General features: G+C 39.3%; 2 protein-coding genes across 8 annotated transcripts in view; one reads left to right on the top strand and one right to left on the bottom strand.

Annotated features, from left to right (window-relative positions):
• LOC127511088 (gastrula zinc finger protein XlCGF57.1-like) overlaps positions 1–19,841 on the top strand; it is a 195,809-nt gene that overhangs the window by 21,980 nt on the left and 153,988 nt on the right. The window lies entirely within an intron of this gene.
• The window catches only part of LOC127511048 (uncharacterized), a 47,347-nt gene that overhangs the window by 11,497 nt on the left and 16,009 nt on the right, over positions 1–19,841 (bottom strand). Inside the window, exons 7-11 of one of the 6 annotated variants that reach the window (XM_051891379.1) lie at positions 19,577–19,745; positions 18,710–18,927; positions 18,158–18,430; positions 17,948–18,054; positions 16,815–17,528 (exon numbers count right to left, since the gene is read on the bottom strand). The exons of 1 other annotated variant lie outside the window; for it this stretch is intronic. In XM_051891379.1, the coding sequence (XP_051747339.1) occupies positions 17,317–17,528; positions 17,948–18,054; positions 18,158–18,430; positions 18,710–18,927; positions 19,577–19,745 (979 nt within the window). In that variant the 3' untranslated portion in view covers positions 16,815–17,316. Of the gene's footprint in view, positions 1–74; positions 326–9,114; positions 9,338–9,537; positions 9,894–16,814; positions 17,529–17,947; positions 18,055–18,157; positions 18,431–18,709; positions 18,928–19,576; positions 19,746–19,841 lie in introns of those variants that run through there. 4 more of the 6 variants (XM_051891380.1, XM_051891382.1, XM_051891384.1 and 1 more) reach the window with 4 other exon arrangements.

Here is a 19,841-nt window from a genome sequence, read left to right on the forward strand (position 1 = left end):
ACATCAGTAAAAAGTAACATTTTATTACAAGCGGTATATACAGTTATGTTGCTCAATCCAAATTAAAGTCATACCTCGTCCCTCTCAATTGCAGCAGCATCATCTTCTATTTGCTGATGGAGAGCTTGTGTGCGTTCATGATGTTGCTCGCGACCTCTGAAGCTCTGTTTTTCACGAAGTCGCTCAGTTGCTCGAGAAAGCTTGAGTCTGGATGATTCACTCTCTCGGTCCAGCTCCTGTTGAATCCTTTGCTCACGTTCCAAACGTTCCAGACGTCTTCTCTCCTCCTCTTGCTGTCTCTGTTTTTCATCTTCTTCCCTTTTACCTGTTTAAATATATCATCAGACACCACAGGATTAGTAATAATGTACAGATTACAGATTACATTTACTTACGGGTTACAAAAATTACAATTACGGGTTACAGGCAAAATTACCCGCTATCACTAGCTATGTGCTGCTGTCACAGCTGTACATAAGAGATATCTATATTGTTTGTATTAACTGCACAATTGAGACAAAGATTGTAGACAAAGTATTGAAAATGCTTTATCTTTTTATCTCTCTCTTTTTATTTCTAATTGTTTTCTTGACTTCCAGGGCTTGACATTAACCTTTGCTCGCCAGCCACTCAGCATTTTCCAGGTGAAAAAAAAAAAAAAAAACATTTCCAGTGCTCTATTTTAGTATTTAAATAATTACCTACAATGTTATACATTTCATGTAGTCTTGATTTGGGTGTGTACAGCAGTCATTTACATTTAAAAGGGTTGGAAATTTAGCTCAAGTAAGTTTAGCACACCATAGTAAACTTCATCACATAAAACGTAATTTCCCAACAAAATTGTGGCCACCCAGGCGAAAAAAGTACATTTCTATAATGCACTTAAAGTGCTCTTTTTTCACGCACTAATTTTGTACTTAATATACTAAAGATTCTTCTTTAGTACTTCTTAAGATCATCTTAAGAACATCTAAGTGTACTCAACTGTACTATTTTGAGACAGCTTGAAATATGAACTAAAATGTGCTTTTAATATACCATCTCTGTATTTAAAAAATATATTTAGCTACCACTTGTAGTACACTATGGGTTCAAATGTACTATAAATGATATCTAAATACATTTTTGTTGTTTGGAAATTACGTAGATGATTTTTGGGGAGCTGTGGTCTGAATTTCTGTTTGTGCCCAAACTAATGAAAAAAGTTTCTGTTTCTGTAGGAAGTGCCAGAGCAGACACAGGAGATTGTGTGTAATATGTTATCTGAAAATAACCATGATTCTTCCAACTCTTTACAGAGCAGTTCAGAGGCAGAGAAAGCTGGAGGAAATCTGTTTGCAGAATTAAAGACGGCATTTAATTCAGTGTTGATGGCAAATGTTATTTAGAGAAACATTTCTCCAATGTTTGATAAATTATGTATGATATGTATGATAAATGTATGATAAATTGATGAACAATGCATCAAAATGGGGATTGTATCCTGTCTAACGTTTGTACAGGTGAAATCAGCTCAAGGAATTCCAAATCACCACTGAGGTTTGACAATGACACATCGTGGGCTACAAAATAGATTTGTTGTGATAAGATGTTATACAACTAAGATGGTACATGCTATATGCCTGTAAAATGAAGGATGCTATCTTTAGTTCTGTGATTGGGTGGCATACCTCAATTTGTTTTGTCCTGTTGTAGCGCCTCTCTAGCATACTTAACTATAATGAGAGGTGGCTATCCTGAGTTCTTTGAATATCTATCCAATCAAATAAGTGAGGTTTCACTAATAAACTTATCAGCGTTTAACTTGTATATGTGAGTGTAGTTTAAAACGTATTAAATTAAATACTTTTCCCCTTTAAATCACTATTTAAGCAGTAATATTTACACTTTAACAGGAAATCAAATGTCTTTGTATTACTTTTATCCTGTACACACTTTCACATTTAAACCAAAATTTTACTCTTTTTCTTAATTAACTTAAAATATCAAAAGAGTCAGTAACCACAATAGTTTTATAAAAAGTATACCAGATTTACTTAGAAAAGGAAGGTCAGAAATTCAATACGTCTGTCAAACTCACTTTTCAGATCACAAATACATTCAAATACACATTTAACACATAAGGGCCCAAGAAAATAAAATAGCTGGCAAAAACCCTAGCTTAATATGAAATACCCTTCAAATGTTCAAATGATGCAGGCCTGAATGAAGCTCGGGTACGTTGTAGCCTTAAACCAAATGGCTGCTTTGATCATCATCGGTCTCGCATTTCCACACAGGCTTAACTAATCGACGTCGCTGGCCGCTAGCTTCTTAGCAAAGTCCATGCAAAACATTAACCTCTAAATCAGCGGCTAACTTAAACTTATGTCTGTCTAACTGTTATGAGTTTACCACTCACACAGACAGAATTATCACCATTATAGTCTTGTATAAGAGTCCTTGTTGAACACTTTTCTTATCTGGTGTATTACATTAACAGCAACCGTATTTTTCTCTTTCCGTGAACCACCCGAGTTCGTCTCTCACTTCCTTGTACTTTGACCCTGATTGTGATTGGCTCATACACAAAACTTTCAGAAATAAAATAAATTCACAAAACATTTGTGTAACTCTTTCTTCCTATTCTTACAGGCATCTTTAAAGCATTTTCGCATATATTATTACCCAACAAATATTTAACATTTTAAATATGGTATAGTAAACCATGAACCTTACTCAATAGGCATTTCTCTCATTGAGCAAAATCATAACTTCTGTGCTGGTCAATGAATCTTAACTTTTTCAACCTTAAATTCTATATATTAAACTATGAAATTATTTATTCAAACTTGTATATATTATACTAAAGAATATATTTCAACCGGGTTACACCCTCCCCCTTTTAAATGTCTGTGTGTCCTCATCAGACACTAATAAACTAGCAAAGGAGTCCTATGGACATAATAACTAATGTATATATTGTTTTCCTATTTTAATGACTATCCCTCTGTGTACTATGGTCAAAGGCTCATCTCTCGATCTACCAGGCTCATCATAGGTAAGTCTAGTAATTGGCTTGACAGTTCTCTTAGGTCTAGGCTCAGAGCTGGGCTGCCTTCTATCCTCCTGGACCTCAGAGACTTCTTCTTCAGACTCCGATCCAGCTTCACTAGTCTCTTCCGGAGCTACTTCTGGATTACACTCCTCATCCTCGGTTTCCGGTTCAGAGTTGTGATCAATGTCTTCTGGGTCTGTATCATTTTCATGTTCTGTTTCAGGGTCATCTGCTAATTCAATTACTGGCCTGTCAGTATTTAGCAAAGCCTGAGCATATCTTGTGAAATGATCTGTGATCACTAACACGTTACTTATGCCCTTGGAATCAGGCTCCATGGAAAGAAAGTCCATGCATACTAAATCCATAGGCCCATGGCTTACGATCTGGTGCAACGGAGCAGCTCTCTGTATAGGAGTCTTGTGAGTAACACACTCACCACAGTGATGGCTTGGATGGCCGGTCCAATGGCTTCATCCTCTTCCTGAGCCTTCCTGAGATCCAGTTTGGACATGAATTCCAGGGACTTTAACTCCATGTGTGTGGGAAACGCATACAGGTCAGGAACACAGTGGGGAGATGGTCCAAGTTGAGCAACACAGACTGGCGTACTGCATGCAGACTCTGAGATGCAGATTCTCTGGCAGATGGTTTTCACTCCGGACTGAGGTATAGTCACCCAGCCATTGTCGTCCTCCTTGGGCATGTTCCTTGACAACAGGTCGGCATCGATGTTCTGTTGGCCTGGGCGATACTGCACATCAAGCTCGTACGTCGATAGGGCAGCTAGCCAACGATGCCCCACCGCATTGAGCTTGGCTGTGGACAGCACGTACGTAAGCGGGTTGTTGTCAGTACGTACGGTGAATCTTGCCCCATACAAATAGTCGTGGAATTTGTCGACTACTGCCCACTTGAGTGACAAGAATTCCAGCTGATGTATGGGGTAGTTTCTCTCTGCAGAGCTGATTTTTCTGCTTGCAAAGGCAACTGGTCTCCGGCCTTCAGGATGTTCTTGGTAAAGAACAGCACCAAGCCCCTTCAAGCTGGCATCCACATGCAGGATGTATGGATGTTGAGGACTGGCAAATGCCAGTACAGGCGCATGTGTCAGACAGTGAATTATGTGACGAAACGCATATGTACAGGATTGGTCCCATCTTTCCCCGAACGGCTCCAATTCTTTCAAGTAGACTTTGTTCACATCTAGGGCATACTTCTTTCTCTTCTGATTTGGAGCATATCCGTTTGTGAGTTCAGTCAGCGGTCTAATAATTTCAGAATAATTCTGAATGAATCGGCGATAATAACCGCAAAATCCTAGGAAAGATTGTAACGTCTTCAGGTTTGTTGGCATGGGCCATGTAGCGACGGCTTCAATCTTGTTTGGATCAGGGGCAACTCCATCTGCAGACACGATGTGCCCCAGGTACTTGACCCTTGGCAGACAGATCTGGCACTTGTCCACTGAGAGTTTTAGCCCAACTTCACCAAAATGATCTAGGACCTTGAGCAGTCTCTCTTCGTGTTCCTCGAGAGTTTTTCCAAACACTATCACATCGTCCAGGTACACCAGCACTTGTATGAGGTTCATGTCACCGACAGCCTTTTCCATTAACCTTTGAAAGGTTGCCGGTGCCCCAGTAATGCCTTGAGGCATTCACTCAAACTGAAAAAATCCTAATGGGCAAATGAACGCCGTCTTCTCTTTGTCCTCTTCGGACATAGCTATCTGGTAGTAGCCTGAGTGCAAATCCAGTACAGAGAACCACTGACTCCCTGTTAGTGCATTCAGCGCATCTTCAATACATGGTGTTGTGTACTGGTCAGGTATGGTGCGGCTATTCAACAGTCGGTAATCTATGCACATCCTAATAGCCCCAGTTTTCTTTCTGACTACAACTATTGGGGATGCATAGGGGCTTCGCGACTCTGTTATGATCCCTGCCTGCAGCAGTTCTTGTAAATGCTTTCTCACATCTTCAATATCTGCAGGGGCTAGCCGGCGTGATCGTTGACGGAAAGGCCGGGAATCAGAAAGACGGATTCTGTGCTCTACTCCTCTTGCTAATCCCACGTCCCACTCGTGCATTGAGAATACATGAGACTTCTGAGCCAGTTTCTTACGTAATCTGTTCTTCCATTGTTCTGAGATAGGAGAGTCCCCAAAGTTGATCATGCTCTCATCAAAGTCAGAGGAAGCAGTCTCCTTAGGGGGTATGGTCGCAACTGAATCAATGTGGTACACACATCCAATCACTGTTCCCCCAGGTATGGAAGTTTCTCTTGAAGAGTTATTTTTGAATAGTATTCTCAAACTGTTGACATCCAGTGCCCCACTGGGCACAACCATGGGGTGAAAAATCACATCAGCGGGTAAGGCAGCTGCTGGTGAGGAGTCTATCATCAGGATTTCTTGAGCAACAGGTTTTTTCAGCTCGACTTTGCTCACAACCTGAGTGTCACCATCTGGGTGTAAGACCAAGGTGCCTGGACCCATCCATCGGACAAGGCCAGCCTCCTCCTCTGGGACTGGGACCGCAACACCCTTTAGAAGAGGCTGATCTTCCTCAACATGAACACGAAGGCCTAGTGTTCTGGAGACATCAATGCCATTATCTTTACATTGATTCACCAAACGTCTAACATGGCTCGCATTGGTGCCCACAATGACAGACGTCTTATCTTCAGGCCTAGGGTTAGGACATATGAGAGCTAGAACAGTTACAGTCTGACTGGTTCCTAACACCTCAGCTGGATACTCCACATCAACTACCACGTAGCCACGGTAAGGGTAGCTAGCTCCAGACTCACTTAAACCCCACAGGGAAAGACCAGCTACTGGCTGAATGGGGATATCAGACAAGTGCTCCAGGTACCAGGGTTCAAATATGATCGTCACCTGAGAGCCACTATCTAACAGAGCAGTGCAAGGTTGTCCATTAACCTTTAGCGGCACCAGGCTAGGCGGCCCAACTAACCCATCAGGAATAGGCACCTCTTCAGGCATGTCAGCTGTATTTTTTTCTCAACAGAACAGTTAACTGCATTAGCGGTGGCCTCACTTGACTGCTGGTTGTTCTTGGACAGCTTCAGAACTTGGATAAGTCTCTTGATAACTTTAGCCTGGTTTTCTGGGCTTTGGCACTTCCTTGCGAAATGCCCATTCTCGCCACATCGATAACAGAAGTGTTCCTCTGATACTTTGAATGATCGTTGTGGGGAGCTGGCTACTGGTTTTGAAGTATTCACAGCTGAAACGGCAGCTTGAGGTTCAGCTACTTTATTTGTTACTTTCTGTTGCAAGCGCTTCATTTGTTTTTTCAAAGCTGTTATCTCACTGTCCGAACTACACTCATTGTACACTACATTTGGGGGAATTTTCTCACTGCTAACTGAAGTGTCGTGGGCTGGCTTAGACACAATAGCAGCAACCAAGGCCTTAAGTTCTTTGATCTCAGACTTCAAGTTCTCAATTTCCGTCTGTTTCACATCAGCATTCTGCCTTACATTTCCACCTTGCATGACAGGAGTAATCTTCTTTCGTGAGGCCTCATATTCCTCTTCTGTGCGTATCTCCTTTAACAGCTGGAGAAAGGTTGGGGGCTTTGCTCTCCTCTCTCTCAAATGAAGGGTAACCAACATCAGATCAGAGGCTATCGCACCATGCAACAATTGGTGGAGTCTTGCTCTATCTGCACATCCAAGGGGGAGTCCATCTCTCTGCACCACCCTATTCAACGACTGTTCTAGACGTCTGAGGAAGTCAGACAGCTTCTCACCTGGTTGTTGCTGCAGTAAACGAAATGCAAAATACAACTCTTCTTCTGACTCTGCTGTCCCAAATGCATGCTCCAGGGCCTCCAAGCAGTCTTCGGGGCCCACATCAGGATCACTGGCTTGTGCTGCTTTTACAATGTTGAGCGCCGGGCCTCTGAGACTTTCCATCAGTCTCCGCCTCTTCTCTTTGTGAGAGCAGTCACACTCTTCTACCATGAGCCGTGCTTGACCCAACCAGTGGTCGAACTGCTCTTCTCCAGCGGGGGTGGGCAACAACCCAGAGAAAGTTCGTAAGCGGTGATAACTTCCATGCTCACTGGAGGACTTGGACGTCTTGTCAAGTAAATCACTCACAGCTCGCAGGATGGCCTCTGTTGACTTGGCAGCAGCTTCATTTTCAGGGAACAATGTGCAAAGGTCTTCAACATTTTTACCTGGAGCTTGTTGCGTTTCGGACGTATAAACTTGTGTATTGGCTCAGGTAGCTGCATCTGCTATGATAACAAGCCACGGTCCTCCACCATCAATAGGAAACACTTCAGCTGGAACAATTTCGCCTTTTACTACTTCCTTACATTCACACAAAACCAGGTTTCGGTTTAGTTGACTGTTGAAAGTTCGGCCTCTGACTCGCACACGTCCCAAACGCTTCACAGTTTGCATTGTCTCTTCTATTGTACTTGTGTCTACATCTTCTTGAATGAGCACCAGGACTGCATGAGCCTCGTCTAATGCCTCGCCACGGCACCATCCTTTTAATTCTGATACTAGCTCTTTCATACGTTCCATATTAGCTTATCAATTAGCACTATTTAAAGCTTCAAAATGGTAATTTTCAATTTAAAGTGAAAAAAAAAACAAGAAACCCACACTAATTATCCCAGCGGTGCCTCCATTTTATGTAGCGCCTCTCTGGCATACTTAACTATAATGAGAGGTGGCTGTTTTACAGATGATTTTCCATACATACAATCCTTAGAGAGATTGATTAAGGCAAGTCTTGGAAAAGTTTATCAATAACAGTTTTAGATTATGAACTTATTTCTATCCTCATATTTCTTTGTATTTGATATCTGGAGAGTGACTGTGGGTTTGGCCTAGTTTAAGTTGATCTCTCAGTTAAACACTTGATGTTTAATGTACGTAAATGTACATTAAACATCAAATACATTTTTTAAATACAGAGATAGTATATTAAAAGCACATTTTAGTTCATATTTCATGGTGTCTCAAAATAGCACAGTTGAGTACACTTACATGTTCTTAAGATTATCTTAAGAAGTACTAAAGATGAATTTTTAGTATATTAAGTACAAAATTAGTGCATGAAAATAGAGCATTTTATAGAAATGTATATGTATGTATTTAGCATTATAGAAATGTACTTTTTTTTTCACCTGGGAGTTTTCAGTTCTGAAACTCACAGGATATTTTTATAGTACGATGACCTCTTATGTATCAAAAGCTCAAGAAAAAGTTCTCAGTTCATGCACCTAACTGTTATATATAGTTTATATATTTAGATTATGTGTTTTCGCACATTGTATCAGGAAGCAACGTATACCCACATGACGACAGGGAGGAGACGGCGGTGCATAAATCGAGTTACCCCTCCCACTTCTGCTAGTTTTACTGAGATGTCTTGTCCCGTGCGAATTGGCCAATTGATATTACAGACGTCCTGAGGTAAAATTACTTTACTCCAGCTCCCCATGTAAAACTAATCCCGTTCAAATAGGGCTTAAGGCACACTAACAAATTAGCAATGTTGGCAATGCCAGTTTTTTAACACTATTTTTGTATAGTATTAAACTAATGCCCTGTTTTTATGAGAGTGCAGTGGATTCTCCTATAGATTCACATGGAATCTCATTCTGTAAACAGGAGCTCTCTCCCTGCTTTACTGTTGGCCAATTTGAATGTTCCTTATCACGCAGCCTTCTCTTTATTCTCCCATTTGTTAGAATCATAATTTTATACCCACTTTGAGTGATAGAACCTTCCATGAACACCTTGGGATAAACTGGAACACCGACTGCACCCCAGGCCTCCTCACCTAACCTCAATCCCTGACCTCACTAATGCTCTTGTAGTTGAATGAACACAAATCCCCACCGTTATGCTCCAAAATCTAGTGGAAAGCCTTCCCAGAAGTGTGGAGCTTATTATAAATGCATAGGGGAAATAAATCTGGAGTGGGATGTTCAACAAACACATATGAGTGTGATGGTCAGGGGTGCACAAAGTTTTGGGTGTATAGTGTAGTACATAACTGTATGTTTGCAGGAACTTACCATAGTTGAGACAGTATTGAGTTGGACCCTCAGAGGAGCAGCTCAGTTGGATCTGGGAACGGTCGTAGGTTTCCCTTAAGGTAAAGGAGGGGTTGCGTTTAAAGGTGTTAAACTCATACTCAAAACTGTCCTGTGTGTGATTATTATATCTTATTTTGATGTAGCGATGGATTAACTTGGACTCCTTATAGGATGTTGTGCCGCCAGCATTGATGCGTGTATACTGTGGAGCAGAATTATACATCAGTTGTTATCAGAAAAACAGTAAATAAAATAAAGTATAGACTAATATTGTTGTGAGATATTGTGTCATTGTCTCAGTTATTTTCTGGTTAATCAGAGGGAAAAGTAACTATGAAGCATGATTTAAAATATAGAATTGCATAAATAATCCGGTGTATTGAATGAACCAAAAGTTCTTACCCCTCTCTTCCTATCCTGGGTGGTAAAGTACCAGGTATAAGGAGTTTGATTTTTGACGACAACCTGGACTGGCATTTTTCAGGATATTCTGTTACATTAAAAAAATAAACACTAGCCAAACACTACCAAAACTACCAAAAACTACTGGAATTGCTGTAATTATAACTAAAGTAAAAACAAACAAACAAAGAAAAAAAACTTAAAAAAAAAAAATTATTCTTGTGCAGAGAAGTCCATGGCTGTGAAAAAAGTGAAGTAGCTCATGCAGTCTGTTGCTCTTCTTTATCAACTGTGAGGAAAGAGGGGGCTGAGCTTTGGACTATTTAAGATAATATATATATATAATTTATCTTAAATGGTCATAAGTAAGGACAAAGTACAAAACACACCCTTAAAACCGCCAGTGATAATATTTAACTCTTGGGTTCTTGTTTAATCAGTTATCATACATTATAGTCTTAGCAAGATAAGAGCTAAATATCATCACTGGCAACTGAAAGTGTGTGTTTTGTACTTTGTACTTAAAATAATAATAATAAACTTTATTTTCTATAGCGCCTTTAAAGGTAGCATCTCAAAGCGCTTCACAGAAGGAAAAAAAGCATACAATTATACAAGCAATACTTTAAAATAAGTGAGATATAAAAAAAACACACCAAATAAAAACATACTATCAAAACAATTAAATAAAAAATTTGATTTCAATATAATCAAGTAAAAGCTACCCTAAAGAAATAATCTTCAAGGGAGGATTTAAAAACACTAAGGAATTCTGCTTGCCTAATCCAAGCAGGCAAGGAATTCCAAAGTCTTGGAGCAACTGAAGAAAACGCCCTATCACCCATAGATTTTAAACAGGTATGTGGGACGATTAAAAGGCCACTTTCCGAAGAGCGGAGAGCATGCACAGGTGTGTAGGGGGCTAAAAGCTCAGTAAGATAGTGAGGAGCCAAATTTCTTAATTTTGTTTGAAATTCCAGTGTAGAGCCATCCACATTTAAAGTTAAAGACCCAGCCTTACGTATCTGGTGGGGTGAACCAATGAGCATTACCTCTGTCTTGTCACTGTTCAGACACAAGAAATTTCCAGACATTCATTTTTTTATCTCAGAAATACATTGAGAAAGAAAAGACACTGCCACATTAACATCAGGTATTGAATGTACATAAACCTGAGTGTCATCTGCATAAAAGTGAAAGTTGAGACCAAGTGATCTTAAAAGATGACCCAATGGATAAATGTAAATGCTAAAAAGTAAAGGGCCCAAAATTGATCCTTGAGGAACACCAGATTTCACAACACCAATATCAGACCTGCAACCACCCATAGCAATGAACTGCTTTCGATCTGAGAGATAAGACTCAAACCAGCGTAGTGCAGTCCCAGAAACACCAAAGACAGACTCTAAACAAGTAAGTAAAATTGCATGATCAACAGTGTCGAATGCAGCACTGAGATCAAGAAGAATCAAGATAGAAAGACAGCCAGAATCAGAAGCTATTAGCAAATCATTAGTGACCTTAACTAAAGCTGTTTCAGTGCTGTGGAGTTTACAGAATCCTGATTGAAATGGCTCAAACAGATTGTTTGCAGTAAGATGAGAATTCAATTGATTAGCAACAATTCGCTCTAAAATTTTGGCGAGAAACGGAAGATTGGATATGGGACGGAAATTATTGAGATTATCAAAATTTATGTTTTTTTTTTGGTACAGGGGTCACAGCAGCAATTTTAAATGCTGCTGGCACTACACCAGTACACAGAGAATCATTGATGATGCTTAATACAGCCAGACATAAAGTAGTAAAATACGATTGAAACAGCCTGGTTGGTACAGGATCAACAATGGAAGTGGCAGCTTTCTTTTTTGAAACCTCATTGCAAAGAGAATTCAAGTCCATTGTGGAGAAGTTTGAGAAATGGGTATCAGAAAATTCTGAGGAAGATTACAGAGTTAACCATGAAGACTTTGTCTTTAAATGCATCAAATGGAGAAAAACAACTTAAAGAAGAATCAATGAATTCAGCAAAATCAGAGGGGTCAATAGATCTCCATTTGCGATAGTTTATAATGCGCAAAGAGGTAGTGTTCATGTCAGGCAGCTTCATATTAAAATAGACAGCAAGATGATCAGACAGGCCTAAGTCAGAGGTGGACAACTGGGACACAAATGAACCATTTAGGATCACTAAATCGAGAGTGTGGCCTTTATTATGAGTAGGACAGTCCACCAGCTGGTTCAAATCGAAGCACTCCAATAAAGATGAAAAGTCTTTTGTTGTTGTAGAATCTTTTATATCCATGTGGATGATAAGTCACCCAAAATAAGAGTTCTCTCAAATTTGAGGCACAACAAGGACAACATATCTGCAAATTCAGACAAAAAGTCTTTATTTATCTTAGGAGGCCTGTAGACTGTGGCTATGGCAGTGGAGATACACTCAGTACAAGGCATTTGAACGAGTTAAACTGAGGTACATCCACAGGGATCATGATGAGTTGGTGATTATACAGAACACTGATACCCCCACCTCTACCAGAGGATCGTGGGAGATCAAACAATCCATATCCAGCAGGAGTAAGTTCATTAAAGAGAAGACCATCAGACTCTTTGTGCCAGGTTTCCGTTAAACACACAAGGTCCAATTTTTCTTCTGTAATGATGTCAGATAACATCACAGCTTTGTTATTGACAGAGCGTGCATTGAAAAGTGCCGATTTCAACACGCGGGGAGCAGCTGATGAAACCGGGGAAACCCCCACTTGCTTAAGAGCCTTTAGGTTGTTAAAATTAACCCCCATAGGCCTACACGACAGCCTTTGAGATTTGCACAGATATGTAGGATAAGCAACAGCATTAGATGACAAACAAGAGAAGCTGCGTCCTGATGAGCGAGGTCTCAATATTCCAATATGATCGCAGAGAGCATGTCATTCGCCAGATAAAACTTTCCTTTAAGGTTCAACAGTTCGCAAGCAGTGTACCTTAAAGCCATTTTGGAGAAGTCCACACCAGCCGTAACCCCACAATGGTGTAAGTCCTGGGAGACACAGCAGGAGAGTAGATTCCTGCAGGAAACAAATAATAAAAACAGTGATCCAACGGGTGATGCGTTATTCCGCATGGCAATAAAATAGGCAGTCTTCACGCGCTCCAAAACCCTCTTGAAAACTCAAACTAAATAAAAACAAATGGGAGAGGAGCGGCAGCCAAACGCGCCAGCGTACCCTGTCAACCCTGTAAAAGCTAATGATAATATAGCTAAGTGAAAAATGAAAATTCTGTCATTAATTACTCACCCTCATGTCGTTCCACACCCGTAAGACCTTCGTTAATCTTCAGAACACAAATTAAGATATTTTAGTTAAAAATTGGATGGCTCAGTGAGGCCTCCATAGGGAGCAATGACATTTCCTCTATCAAGATCCATAAAGGTACTAAAAACATATTTAAATCAGTTCATGTGAGTACAGTGGTTCAATATTAATATTATAAAGTGACGAGATGCATGATTTGTAACTTATTTGTGTCAGGCCACACATATTTTAATAGACAAGCTGCGGGCTGTATGAAATGAATCCCCCTTACTTTGGACACCTCTGCTCTAGTGGACAAATATTATATTAAAGTGAATACAGTCTGTCCACCAATATTGCAGCATAGCATTTAAAAGGCATACAGTGAAAATTAACGTTTGCAGATAGATTGCCCTGTTTGTATAGAGGTGACTGTGCATGATGAGAGCAACCTAAAGGCCTGGTGACGTCTCAGTGAGAGGAGGTCTGTCATAGTATGGAGGAATCACAAAGAAGACCTGTATGGGCTGATGAAAGAGACATTATTGTCAAACAATTGGAATGTTTCCTGGGGCCTTACATTCACAGTGTCTGGACAACACAGAACCTAATGTCTTCAAATTGGGATGTCGAGACCAAGCACCTACGGATAAACACAGAAGAAATTCAGAAGGCATGGAAATGAAATTAAGTCTTCAGAAAATGGTTGAAGAGAGAAGGGATGTGCACCCCAAATCAAACACAATCAGACTTTTCTAGTAATCATGCAGAGATGACATTGTGTGTATTGATGCTGCAAGAAGAACAAAAAGCTTGAGGGAAATCTGCACATTTTTTATGTGTACGAGTTGGTGGTATTAAAGATGCCTCCCCTATCCCTGCAGCAACTTATGTTAACACACCACACTGAATCTGTATTATTTATTTCTGCAAACTTTTTAAGAGATTACTACAAGTTGTTTGGAAATAAATCAGTGAGGAGACCAGTAATTATTATGTGTGATGATTCAGGTCCCTTGTGCTAATGCAAGATGGTGAACACCTCCAGACAAAGCTTAAATTCAGCCTGACTCAAAAGAAAAGAGTAACTCAGAAATCAGCTCAAAATCCTAAAAAACGCACAGAAAATGTTTCTGTAAGACGGTCACTTCAATGCAGTGATTGCCTACTTAAATGATCAGGGTGTATGATGGTAGTATGATGCTTCTATCATGTTAGGACACTGGTGCTGTAAAATGTGTATCAGGGAAATTGATGAAAACAAGCTCAGCAGATTTTTGAGATTCTGTGCTAGTTGTAATTTGGTGGTTGCAGAGGATATCAACTGGACATACCTGTGGGATGGTCCCTGAACTCCCAGACTCCTGTGACAATATCCCAGAGTTCCATGTTGAATCGAACTGTGTTCTGGAAAGTAACATCTACGTCAAGGATATTGTACAGCTTGGCCTTTTTATAAGCTATACAATATGATTGCCTACATTACAGTATGTGTAATTGACTGTTAATTCACAATTTACAGGCTATAATATAACATACTTATTACAATAACTTGGTTGGTATGTACCATGACAAGGTTGAAGAAGCAGAACTTTAGATTTTTGTCCAAGAAATCACTAGTGAAATGGCCATCGTCTCTGAGGGTCCGAGAGAAGTCTATCCAATGCTGTCCACTTTGTCTACACAGTAATTCAGTTTTCTACATAACCTCTGCAGTGTCCTGATGCTTATTATAACTCTGTGTTGATGCAGCAAATGACCATGGATTTCTTTATGGTTAAATCCTATTCTAAAGTTGGATCTAACACATTTATTTATCACATTTTTTCCTGGCAACATTGCTTATCTGATCGAGCCAGTAGCAAACATTCTCATAGTTGAGCCCTGGCATAACAGAAGAAAAGTCTTGCAGACGGTTTTGACCATGCTATTTACTTTTAAGATGATAATTCACCAAAAATGTATAATTCCCCTCATAATTTACTCAGCTTTATGCACCTGAAAAGAGCGCAGTCAATTGATTTTTGTGATAATAATAAATCCTTACTGTACAGAATTACTATGACAATGCATTTGAAAAATATCTGCCACCATGGGCGACATTGTGATCCGTCAGCTCCAGTCCACTACAATTTAGAGCGGTTAAGGCCCGGGTATTCATTTCCCACGTTCCCCTCTGTCTCGCGCACAGTTGAGCGAGCATGTCTTTCTAAGATACTCCTTTACCCCCTGAGCGCGGAAAGACGCGTTTTTCGGCGCATGCAAATGCGCGCCGTCCGTGGTCATAAAAATTCGGCTGTGCGGAGAGTCAAAGCTAGTTCACAGTCTAGTAAACGTTTCTTGCTTGCGCAGACTGAAAACACATGAGAAACAGCAGGAGACAGGAGACATTGCAGTACTGAACACTGAACGGTCCATGCATGTGGATTTGTATGAAACAGTTCATTTGATGCCGTGCCCGAGCCGTTTATCCCTTCACAGTGGCGTAGTTGACAGGCATGCAGGGTTATTAAATTATTTTTCTAATTATCATGCTACTTTTATTATTAAATTAATATTGCAATTAATTTGCCCCGCGATATCATAGCGCATCACCGCATAACCGACGCGCTGCGAGGACAATAAAGTATTAGTTAGCTTACTCCTCATTTAAAGAACAACTTGTTTAACACGAAATACTTTTTTCTCACTATGGGCCACAAGAGAAATATTAAAATAAATTAGATTCATCTCTCATTGTCTCTAAGAAAATATGCGCTGTTATTGCAGCGTCGGATGCCAAGAGCTCAGTCCGTTTTTACTTTCAGTTTCTGTAGAGAATAGGCCTAATTGACTGGAGTTTGAGACTTCTTCACCCGCATAACTCTCACGCAAAGTTTGCACATTGTTTGTGTGATATCAACTGGCTCGCCTTCGTGGTTTAAAATGGAAATATTTTCAATATTGCGACGTGGCATTTTTCTTTATCACCAGTTGCTCGCAAAATGATGGACACTGATTCACATATCGTCCACGTCATTTTTCCGTGATAATAAAATTAAGTGAATTATTAAATAAATGAGTAAATAAACAACAAGCAAACGTAAACTTGTTTGCTTAAAATTTATGCGAATAATTTGCTTATGCAGGTACAAAAAAACGTTTTGTACTTGCAAAAAAAAAAAAATCTTCAAATATTTATTGGTACATGTTGTTCTGCACTAACCACTGAAATGAAGAAAAATTGCTGAAATTGACACTGATGGACTGCTGTTGCCTATTGATATTAAATGGACAGTTCACTCAGAAATTCTGTCATCATTTACACGCCCTCAATTTGTAACATATTTTAACACATTATAAGTATTACAATAAAAACTACCACACACACACACAGCTGATAAAAACAAAACAAAATAAAAAGCACATAAAACTAGCCGCAGTTTACATAAGCATTCAGCATTTTTGATGACATGAAATAATAGAGTTGTAACTGTTTACTGCCTTATAACTGTGTAGCAGTTTAATATTGATAGATTATACATTGGTAGAATGTGGTTTATAACATGTTCTGATATATTCTAACATTATTACTGATCATTGAAATACTAATGCTGAATAAATAGTTTACTTTATATAAATAATATGCCATGTTTAGTTGGTATTGAGAGATTGTGATTTCGACTTGAGTCATTTACATTATTTCACTATAAGATGGCGACAAAAACTCTTTATCAGTAGCAAAGACTTTTATATTGATTCGAGTCCACCATGTGTTTAGTCATTCATCCCTTTCCTGCTTATATAAGAATAAAATAGGCACAAACGTAAAATAATCAAATTTTATTGGCAAAATTTTCAGAAAATGAGATAAGTTACAAGTATAAATCCATTCAGATTAGTAACAAAATGTATTACATGTGTAAAATGTAGATTATCAAAAACTCCCTTCATTTCACAGATTATGAAGAATTGTGTGATTATAAATTCAGCACACAGTTTCAAGTAAATTATTTTTTGTTACATTTAATCAGAGATGTAGTGTCCTGATCTACACTACAGAGCAGTAATGTGTACATCAGTCTACTGAAGAGAAGCTGAACATTGCTTTTTGAACATTGCATTGATTTTATTACTGTTACATATATTTAAAAACTCAACACCATTCTTATGTTTGGAACAAGCATGTAATATTTGGAACCACTACATGTTTAAACCTCAAACACACACTAGAACATTATTACCATGCAAACTGAAGTAACTACAATAAAATACATTTATTTTCTAAAGAACACAATTAGAACATTTATTACTGATTTTGAGTTTTTGCTCTTATTCTATCATGCTTAAATGCTTAAAATTACCAAAATGATCAACCAACAGAACAAGTCATCTTTATTTATTTATTTTTTTGCAGTAAATGCAGTTTCAGTGGCAGAGATCAATCATTTCCTATGTTCTATAGCCATCATCTTCATCTGAAGTGATCACGTGTTCATTTTCACTTTAATCCCTGCAGAAGCTGGCCGTATTCGACAGTGTTGGTGTCCTCATGCAGGTCCTGATTCACCCACTCATCCAGACGCTCGCGCTGTTTCTGATCCAGGATTCCCATGCGGCTGTACTCTGACACCAGGTTACGGTATCCTGCTTTGTAGTAGCCTCGGATGCCTTCATCGGACAAAACGCGACACTGAGACGAAATGCTTTCACCTGAAATTACACACAAGAATGTTACTGACTGCAGCAACACGACCACACTTTTACTTTTAGACTCTCAGTTGTGTTATGCTGTACATTTAATATCTTGAGCTGTATTTATTGCTGTGTTTACTGCCACTTTGTCTTCTCATTTTTGTGCTACATGTTGTTGAGTGTATTCACTGTTGTCTGTGACTTCTGTAATGTTGTACCAAAGCTTCGGTTTAGAGACTGTTATTTCTTCTGTATAGTTGTATATGGCTCAAATGACAATAAAACTTATTCTCTCAAATCTAATTGGTCAAAGATTACATTTTTATCAAATAAACTGCGTTATCATACCTACCATAAACACCCTGATAACTCACAGTATGTGTTGGAGGGTAGATTATACATGTGTTTTGCAAGTTTAACACCTCAGAGTTTCTTACCTAGAGCTTCTCTGAGCTTTTGTGAGGTAAGAGGGTGGTTCAGAATCATGCAGCGTTTCAGCAGAAGCTCCACGTCTCCATTAATCATGGTGTCTGCTAGAAGTTTCCTGTATAAAAAACAGAAATCTTTAATGTGTAATACTGCTCCAAATTCCTGTAGTGTTCATTGTAATTCTGTATAATTGTCTTGAAGGTGTCCGTGAACGTTACCTGGCCATCTGTGAGCGGCTGCTTGGGCCTGTAGTTAAAGCTTGTCTGTGATCTTGTCCCAGAACCTCCATGGCAATCAGGTTCAATCCATTGTTGTCATTCTTTATGCTGCTGATCAGTTTATAAAGCTCCGGGTTTTTATTTTTAATCTCGCTCACTGAGTTTGAGTTTTCTATGACCGTCTGAGCCAGTCTGATGGAGTCCTTCGGTGGAATATGGCTCGTGTTGAGTGTTCCTTTGTTGTTCTCACTGGACCTCCGAGCACTTTGAACACTGTCCAGAGAGAATGAGAATGAAATTAGCAGGAAATCTACTTATTTTAACTAGTAAGTTAATTTAGAGCTCGGGTGAGTACTTGATCTTCCTCTAGTTTCTGTTGCTTTATGGAATCAAATAAATGGACACATAAAACTCCTGATTATGGATGTATACTATATTTCAATGCTTCAATTCTAATAATTGTTTGGTGTATCAGGTAAATTCTCTTTCTTTCCTTTGTGGATGTCTATACACAGTGCTGTTTTGTTCTGAATAAATAACAGAAAACTTTACCTGTTATATTCACCAACAAATCCAAGATGGTACATTTTGATGAGGATACGTTCATCACTTCTGATGAAATTAACACTCTGTAAGTATTTCTGCAGTGCAACGTCTGTCTCCTTTCTACTTCCTCCATTTATGCTGTATTTCCTGGGGTTTTGGTGACAGAAGTCGTATCCTCTCTGGAGAATAAGCAGGGGTGTGTACGATTCAAGGTTTGTCTGGATCTAATGAGAAATGAAGAGTGTGAGAATAAAAACAATCCTGATCATCTCTAGTCATTGAATGAACTGAATTTCCCTCTGATATAAATAAAGTGATCTATCAGTTGGTCATTCAGTTAGTCCGTCTGAGAAACAGCCAGTGATTTCAGGACATCAGTCAGTCTGAGCATATCTTGAACTAAAGTCTGGCTTTTGCACTTAGGATGTGCACACTGGATGGAACTGGAATAAATACTTTGAATGTTGCAATCCCATCGGACTTATGATAGCTACCTGAATGGTAACAAAGCACTGTTCACCAGAGGAGAACTGGCCCCCCGATTAAGCCTGGTTTCTCCCAAGGTTTTTTTCTCCATTTTAACACCTGTTTGCCACCTGATGTCACCTGTTGGAGTTTGGGTTCCTTGCTGCTGCCCCCTTTGGCTTGCTTAGTTGGGGACACTTGACATTGGATATTCAATAGTGCTTTGATCTGCCTGCATTGACTCTATTCTTTAAGAGCTACTGTGCAGCCAAAATGATATACCAGTTATCAATGTAAAGCTGCTTTGACACAATCTGCATTGTAAAAAGCGCTATATAAATAAAGGTGACTTGACTTGACACACATCATCCCCTGAAGAAATCATAGCCATAAATTAAGTGTACTCGCCTCATTTTTCACTTTCTTGCGTAGCACCAATGCTTCCTCCTCCATCTTGCTGCCAGTTGCTTGTGCTACAGCATGATAAAGAGCATTCTGATGATCCGAGTTAACGCTGATTATCTTGCAATCATCCTGGACAATGTCAAAATGACCGCTGTACAGATGTGCATCAGCTCTGTTTTTAAAATGAAAAGTAATTACATTCAGTACACAGAGGTCATTATTAACACTGAAAAGAATTTCTATGCATGAGCAATATAATGCTTTAATG

The sequence above is a fragment of the Ctenopharyngodon idella genome, chromosome 4, assembly GCF_019924925.1.
Source record: "Ctenopharyngodon idella isolate HZGC_01 chromosome 4, HZGC01, whole genome shotgun sequence".
NCBI lineage: Eukaryota > Metazoa > Chordata > Actinopteri > Cypriniformes > Xenocyprididae > Ctenopharyngodon > Ctenopharyngodon idella.